General features: G+C 45.4%; 1 protein-coding gene across 2 annotated transcripts; it reads left to right on the top strand.

The window, feature by feature from the left end:
• The first annotated feature begins 320 nt into the window (after positions 1–320).
• On the top strand, positions 321–4,841 carry LOC125548491 (B3 domain-containing protein LFL1-like). Of its 2 annotated transcripts, XM_048712073.2 has the most exons (7): positions 325–856; positions 2,595–2,636; positions 2,741–2,827; positions 2,925–3,025; positions 3,951–3,997; positions 4,084–4,160; positions 4,256–4,841. In XM_048712073.2, the coding sequence occupies exons 1-7, from the start codon at positions 416–418 to the stop codon at positions 4,628–4,630; spliced, it is 1,170 nt and encodes a 389-aa protein (XP_048568030.2). In that variant the 5' UTR covers positions 325–415; the 3' UTR covers positions 4,631–4,841. The 2 variants fall into 2 exon arrangements, with proteins under 2 accessions (XP_048568031.2, XP_048568030.2); XM_048712074.2 differs by lacking the exon at positions 2,595–2,636 and having other exon boundaries at positions 321–856.
• Positions 4,842–7,983: the final 3,142 nt, after the last annotated feature.

Raw genomic sequence — 7,983 nt, 5'->3', positions numbered from 1 at the left:
TCGGCACCGGAAGCCCGAGGCACCGATCGGCACCGGAAGCAAACAGCGCGGAAGCACATGGTCAAAGTGAAGCACGGATGGACGCACCTGCGTTGTACAGGGCCTTTAACATCGTGCATGTCACAAATTTCTTCCCTTCCATAAAAGAGTGTCTGCTCCCACAGGGCTATTTTCGGCGAACCTCCTCCACGCTTCAAGCTCCGCCGCAGCCTGCGACCAGTGAACGAGCAGAGCTCGCGCGGGGGCGGGGCGGCAGTGATGAGTGAGCCAACCACCACGCACCACGGGCGAGCGCAAGCGCAAGGGGCAAGAGCCAGAGTGCGAAACGCGGAACCCAAACCAGGCGGCCCCCGGATTTGAAAACTCACGAGGGAAGGGAGCCAGCCATTTGCCTCGAACCCCGCGGGGAATCCCCATGCGGAAAAAACGCCAGGAGCGGCCTCCCCGCGCCTCCCACCCGGCGCCTGCCACCTTGCGCCCGCGCGGTTGGCCGCGCCCGCGCGCCCTCGGCATCGCCCCGTCGGGCGCTGGCTCCCCACCTGCGCCCATTTCAGAGCTCGCCCGCCACTTGGCGCCGCGCCCCCGTCTCCGCCCACCCATCCCGCCCATAAATGCGCCCCGCGCTGCCCCAACCCTAGCCGCCTTGACCTCCCCCTCCTCCCCCCGGCCCGCCGGCATGGCCGCCATCAGCAGCAGCAGCAGCAGCAGCAAGCGCCGCCCCCCCTCCGCGTCCACCGCCTCCTCCTCCTCCGGCGACGGGATCGGCGAGTACCGGCCGCAGCTCGTCACCCGGAAGCGGAGGTCCGGCGGGCGCGGGCCCCGCGGCGGCGTCCGGTGGATGCCGGCGATCCGACCAGTGAGTGCCTCGGAATTCATGGCCACGTCCGACCGTGCGCGTAGGTGGTTGATCCTCCGTATATATGGGATCTCCGCGGAGGTGGTGGGCCGTGGTGGCGGGGAGGTGCGGTGGGCTGGAGGCCCAGGGGCAAGATTGGGGGCGATCGTTCGTTCGTTCCTTCCTAGCTCCTCCTCCTCGTCCCGCATTTTGAGTTTTGATTGATGGACAGCGATCGAGTCGCCTCTAGGTGTTGACGTTTATGGTTGATTGGGGGCTCCGATCTGCCCGATTGCCGATTTCATTAGTGCATTGTTGCGAGTCTAGTGGATCTTTGCAGGTGTTCTTTTGAATTCCACGATCAGATTTCACCCACCTAGCCTACGGGTGTGTGCTTAGGTGTGAATGTGATCAATAGATTTTTTTTTTCTCGATTGCTGTCGTTAGTGCTAGGCTACAGGTTATGGTAAGGGGTGATTATTGTACTTCTCTGTCGGATCTACGACGTCGATGGTCCGTTCACTGATAGTTTTGGCCAGTCATTAACTCATCGTATATATAGTACTAATTATCCATGTTAGGGAACTAATAATCAGAGTAAGATTTGGGAACTCATGTTCTGTCGTGTCTCATGTGGCACATGGATAGAATATGTCCTGTAGGTCCCATCTTGCAGTTTCGGTGTAACAAGAACACTTAGCGGTTTCATCGTCATGATGTCAATGTAGTTATGTGCAAGGGTAACAAGAGCACTTGCCTGGCTGTGTGCATCACTCGGTGCAGAGGCCGAGGGTCTTTCCCCTCTTGAAAAGAAAAAACAAGAACACTTGCGTAGTTGCGTGGTTATATATATTACAGCAGTTCACACTAAGTATTAGCTACAGGTGCATGATTTAGTCCTTCACATACTCACTTTCTTTTGTCAATGTTGTTATGTGCATTGCACATTTACCGTGTCCACAAATGTCGTGTTATTGCTATTTCCAGGAGGCGCCGCAAAGTTTGTAGGAATTGTCCATACATGTGCTTTCTCTAGTAGCTTACTGCAGCACAATAATCACAGGAAATAGCAGCACATGTTAATTGAATTTTTCATTTCAATTAATCTTTTGGCTTTTTTTCCCATAGCATGGGGCATGGGCCACAACAGTAATTATGTCAGGCAGTACTATATACTAGCTGATGCATTATGTGTACTTGTGTACCAGTGTGCTGACTGGAAGGACTGGTAGATCATCTGGTATGAATGTAGCAGTGTTTCTTGGGACTGGGGTTCTTGAACCTTAATGGCCCCAAGTAACTTCTTTAGCTTAATGCAATTTTCAGGTGCTAGTTATGTTTTCATGTTTGATTTGGACTTTGTAGTGTGATTTATCTTATATTTTAAACAGAGGCTATGAAAATTATCTGCGCTGTTCTTAAGCTGTTTAAGAGGCAAGAAACTGTGTGAACTTAGCATCATTTCTATTACTATGATTGACAGAACTGGTGTAAGAGGGCATTTGTAGTACAATTTAAGACACTTGCTATTTACACATTTGTCACCAGCTTAAGATAATCATTTCTATTTCTACGTTGACTAAGTTGTACACAATCTACAATTTGCGGCTATTTATTTTCCGTTGGTTGAAGCATCAATGCTCAGGATCGTTGACTTAGAAATAAGAATTTCCGTTTCAACTTAGAAATAGACACATCTAATGTGGTACTTAATATTTTTTCTACCTGCTCTCTAAATGAATTCGTATTTTTGTGATAGGTAAATGAGCTGGATTTAAATAGAGTTGCTCTAGATCCAAATGTAAGATTTATGCAAAACATATAGGAAGTATTTCTTTTTAGAAAAGGAAACAGTGTTAATCAAACTAGCGCATTGTATTAAAAGATTCTACAATGTTTGTGTAGCATCAAGTGGCTGGGTTGCGAGTTATTCTGCAGAAGGAGCTCCGTAATAGTGACATAAGCCAGCTTGGGAGAATTGTTCTCCCGAAGGTGAGTTCTTATTTAAACAGCTTTTACACACTTCATTTTACCATCATAGTCCATGCTCTCTAACTGTTGACACTTTTCTCCGACACTAATTGCACAGAAAGAGTCGGAGGCTTACCTCCCAATTCTGACATCAAAGGATGGCAGAAGTCTACGCATGCATGATTTGCTAAATGCACAACTGTGGACATTCAAGTACAGGTTGGACAAATTGTTTTTCTTTTTTGCATTAATGTTTGCTGCTATGAGCTACAGTACCCATATGATCTTTGTTGTACCTCACTTTTACTATCTCAGCCACAAAATTGACGAAATTCCTGTGAAAGAAGCATAATGGCATGATTATGATGGTGGTAATTTATTATTGGGTTTTTATCATTTATGCCACTAGTTGTGTCCCACTACTCAGTTTTGCCATTAGAAGTTATAACTGCTCAAAAATGCCATCAATCCGTGAGATGTTTGCTCAAAAATGCCATTAGATATCTCAAAAATGCCATCGTTCTGTTAGATGTTTGCTCAAAAATGCCATTAGACATTGTTATTTTTACGTCAAACCCGTTGACCATGTTCTATGACAAAAATAAGTCTAGACCCACATGTCAGTTCTCTCTATCTCACAATGATATGTGTGGCCCCACTTGTCAGGAGTAACCAAGCGAATAATTTTACAGGAAAATAAGAACGCTGTTGGGATCAAGTGGGCCCCATACTTTATTGTAGTGAGATAGAGGGAGAGCTGGCATATTGGTTCATAGGTATTTATGTCATTATAACATGGCAAAAGAGATTTGAGATCACAATAATGGTGTTTAGTGGCATTTTTGAGCATGTGTCTAATGAAGCGATGGCATTTTTGAGCAGTTGAAATTTCTAGTGGCAAAATTGAGTAGTGGGACACAACCGGTGGCATAACTGATAAAAACCCATTATTTTAATACTCCGCCATGTGTAACAAGAAATGAATTGTATCAGATAAGGTAGTTTTCTCTAAAACCATCAGAAGTATGGCATGTGAATATGAATCATGTTACGAATGTTCTTAGTTGCAGTGACATCCCTGCATTTATGTTTAATTTGGTCTAGCATATCCACTACAATGACACAGTTTATTATCTCCGTACAGATACTGGCCCAACAACAAGAGCAGGATGTATGTACTTGAGAATACTGGTGAATACCTTTATTTTCATCATATTTATTCTGTTGCACTTGTGGATCAAGTTCTTACATTTTTCTCCCTCTCTTAAACATCCCAGGGGATTATGTCCGAACCCATAACCTTCGAGTGGGAGACTTCATCATGATATACAAAGACGATGACAAAAACCGATTTGTACTTAATCTTTCTTCCTGGTTATTTAAGCATTTTAGTCATTTTGGCACGCAGTCGGTAGTTGCTTACTGTATGCTGCTTTGTGTCATGCAAAGGTCATCCGAGCAAAGAAGGCGGGAGATGATCTAGTTGCTTCTTTGCCACAATTCCACGAGCATATCTCTTCCATTCTGCCAATTCCAGAAGTTGATGACTATGTGTCTCTAATCCCACCACCAGCTGACATCTCTGCCTTTGCGCCACAAGCTGATGAGAATTACGAGATGTTCGATGGGATTTTCAACTCTCTACCAGAGATACCGGTAGCCAATGTGAGGTACTCAGACTTCTTCGACCCATTCAGTGATTGTATGGACATGTCGAATCCCGGCCTGAACGCCAACAACTCAGCTAACCTTGCCAGTCATTTCCATGATGAGAGGACTGGGCTTTCTTTGTTTCCCAACCCAAAGTCTGGGCCTCTGATGTGAGAACCAGCAAAACTGCTGGCTCCTAGCATACTACCCTACATGAAGTTCAGAGTCACCAGCCTTGACGCCGTAGCTGTACATCCAAATAATTGGTGTCCTCATTTTGTATTGTACTGTATATGCTTAACTGTTGCTTATGTGTAGAAGGTTTCGATTTCTGCTTTTAACTTGAAGGTTTCATCAGACGCAAATGCTATAACCGTGTTCAGTTCAGTGCACGAGTGTTGTTCTGATATTTTCAAGCTTCTGAACGTGCAAATACAAAGACGAAAGATGCAATGTGCATTTTTTGGCTAGGTTGCCTGCGCCTGGTAATAGATGCAAGCCAAATTATCTAGAACATGAATTACTGGACGGCATGCTGCAGAAAGCACAAAGCGGCTGTGCTTGATATTTGTGTTTGCATGTGATCCTTTGTCACATGCGGACTTGCTATTTTGTTTCTGATATACTCCCTCCGTCTCAAAATAAGTATCTCAACTTTGTACTAGCTTTAGTACAAATTTATACAGCTCAAGACACTTATTTGGGACGTAGGGAGTAAGTAAGTGGAAAAATAATCCCATACGATAAGTTTATGTAGAGCCTTTTTGGTCGACCGTTTGCATGGTTTCTGCCTGACTAGTTATTACTCTCTCCGTTCACTATTATAAATCGGTTGTATGTAGATATGCTTTAATGCCCTGTTCAAGAATTCATCCGATTAAGCAGTTAACTTGCCGATTAATCCCTACTCATAGGGTCACCGAGTAGCCGATAAACCGATAAATCATTTGGTTAATTGATTAAATGGCTGATTAACTTGACAATTAGTCTATTAATCCCCTACTCACCAGTCAACGGAGCAGCTATCAGTTAACGATTTCCTCAACAATGTTTTAATGTATTTGGTCATGTTGAAATATGTAAAACATCTTATAACAGTGAACGGAGGAAGGACTTGCATATGATACTCTATGCTCCACGCACCGGACCTATGGAAGGTGTACTTTTATGTTTTGTTTTTATTTTGAGGATTCACCGGGGGGAGAATTCTCCTATATTTGTGGCTCGGATTGGTAACTGGTTTGTTAAGGCGAGCCGACACCTTCTGTTGAGCTTTTACCTCTTATGTCCTGGCAAAAGAAAAGAGTTACTCCCTCTGATTCAACTTTATATAGAATTGTAATAAAACTGCGCCAATTAATTTGGATCGGAGATAGCAGTATTTACTTGTTAGCTCCATGAATTGAATGTAGCACACTGCCTACCCATGGTCTGTCTAGTGTTGCCTTTCGAATGGAAAAAACCACGCTCGCCGCGAAGAATTTTCCTTGAAGAAAAGCACTGGTTATTAACTTTCAAGGATCAGATGAAAAGCATGATAATTATTCAATTAGTTTCAGTCTCGAAAGCTGTCGAAATAGTGTGGTGTCACTTGTCAGTGTCACCAACCATTGTCAGCCAACCATCACTCGAAAGAAAATAACTGTCTCAGGGCATTCTCAGTCCAAGACACTTGGACACTCCCTTTGGCACACTAATAAATGATTCCGGAGTAGAAAAATTAGTCCGAGCACAGCCTAATGGACACGGCAAAACATGAGCCAGAAGTAGGCAAAAAGATGGTGGAGCGTGGCGGGCCGGTAGGTGGCATTGGCAACGACGACGAATGGACAACCAACTTACCGAGAGGACCTCGACACCGGTCGCTTACCTTCCGGGTGAAGGTCCATCCAACACGTATGAACGGGACGGACACCCTGCAGACAAAGAAGAACCAGATCGGAGGCCAAGTGTCGACCCAACAACGCCGCGTACGCACGTTACGGCTAGAAGAAGCACGCAACAAATCGCGCTTTGCAGATCGCTGTCCCGAACGGTCGCTTGCCGATCATAGAGCCGGCCGTTCTGGTCCCTCGTGGTCGTGCAGAAAGAAAGAAAAACAGTTGTGGAAAAATCTTTCTTGTGAAAGGAACGTGTGGAATATCTTGGCGCGTTGGAGGGGAGAAGGTGATGCAGTGCAGTGCTGGTGATATGCGGGTGGCTGGGGCGTACGTGACCGACTCACAAACGCAGAGAATTATATGCGCTGGGTTCCGGTGGTCCATCCGTCCATGATTCCTGACGCGACGCCGACGCCGGAGCGTCCACGCGTGCGACGGGGGCGACACTTGGCGTGGCATGGGGCCGAGGCCAGGTGGAGTGGGGGACACCTGCATGGACTGCGACGTACTGCTACTAGTAGAGAGTACATGCCGTGCGCTCGCCGGTCGCCACGCCCGGCACGGTGCTCCTACTACCGCGAGAATCTGTCGCCCACGATTAGAGATCGTGAGCTTGGCGTCAAGCGTCCCGCCCTGATTGGGTTCGGCGGCCGGGTCCCTCCGCCGTGCGTGGACCATGGACGCAGCCGGCACATCATCGTGCGGCTCCGCAAAAAAAAAGATGTTAAATGGCGAGAGAAACGCATACTCAACTGTTTGCCAAAATTATGGCTTCAAGGGCGCGGCCGCAATTTTTTTCTTTCGAAAAGAGGTACTTTATTATTTAAAAGATGGACAACGATATTTGGCACACGTGTGCCACATTGCTAAAAATACCACACGACTTTTCTCCCTTTGATCCCACCTCCCCCTGAGCCGCTCCAGTCTGTAGTTTAAAATAGGCAAAAAAATAGCGTTCAAGGGAAGGGGAATTGAACCCAGACCCTCTCATCCAAAACTACAGCTGCACTAGCCCTCTTAACTAATTACATACAACTTACATACTAGTTGTATATTCCTGAGACGAGAATAAACAAAAAAAGCAGTGATTAGTAACTGAAAATCCAAACCGGCAGCCTCACTTGTACGGGTTTTAGAACAAAGCGCCCTAGTTTTATCAATTTTTTCTGCACATTTTACACGGTTCACAAACACCAGCGTCCTCTTCACTCCTTTTCAGATGCAAAATATCATGATGTTTGCACGTAAGTTATCAGGTACGAAGTTTTAATGTTGCCATGTTTTTTTCACTCGAGTTTTTGGGGTATGTTTCTCAATAGCTTTTTTCCCTGTTTGTACTTAAATTATCAGGTATGGGCTTCATATATTATCAAGATATTTGCAGATAAGTTATCGGGGTGTATTTTTCAACAACCCCCTCCCCCCGGTTCAATATTATCATGGTGTTTGCATGTAAGTAATCAGATCTGCAACGTGTAAATTATCATGTTATTTAGACAAAAGTTATCGCATGTTCATCAAAGAAATTCACTTGGGCAAATTTACTATGGTGTTTTGTACCAAAGTTATCATGTTTGAGGTGTGTAAATCATCATGCTAGGTACCGCGTGTACATTTTCAACATTTTTTTCATCCCCAGAACAGAAA

The sequence above is a fragment of the Triticum urartu genome, chromosome 3A, assembly GCF_056163025.1.
Source record: "Triticum urartu cultivar PI428250 chromosome 3A, HENAU_Tu73, whole genome shotgun sequence".
Taxonomy (NCBI): Eukaryota; Viridiplantae; Streptophyta; class Magnoliopsida; order Poales; family Poaceae; genus Triticum; species Triticum urartu.
This window is presented reverse-complemented; position numbering and strand designations above follow the sequence as displayed.

What these genes read in the sequence shown, in the direction of transcription:
- LOC125548491 (XM_048712073.2), top strand. Translation starts at nt 416, where the DNA reads ATGCGGAAAAAACGCCAGGAGCGGCCTCCCCGCGCCTCCCACCCGGCG. An exon ending in GGAGAATTGTTCTCCCGAAG is followed by an intron (nt 2,828 to 2,924) that starts GTGAGTTCTTAT and finishes CTAATTGCACAG; the next exon opens with AAAGAGTCGGAGGCTTACCT. An exon ending in CTGTGGACATTCAAGTACAG is followed by an intron (nt 3,026 to 3,950) that starts GTTGGACAAATT and finishes ATCTCCGTACAG; the next exon opens with ATACTGGCCCAACAACAAGA.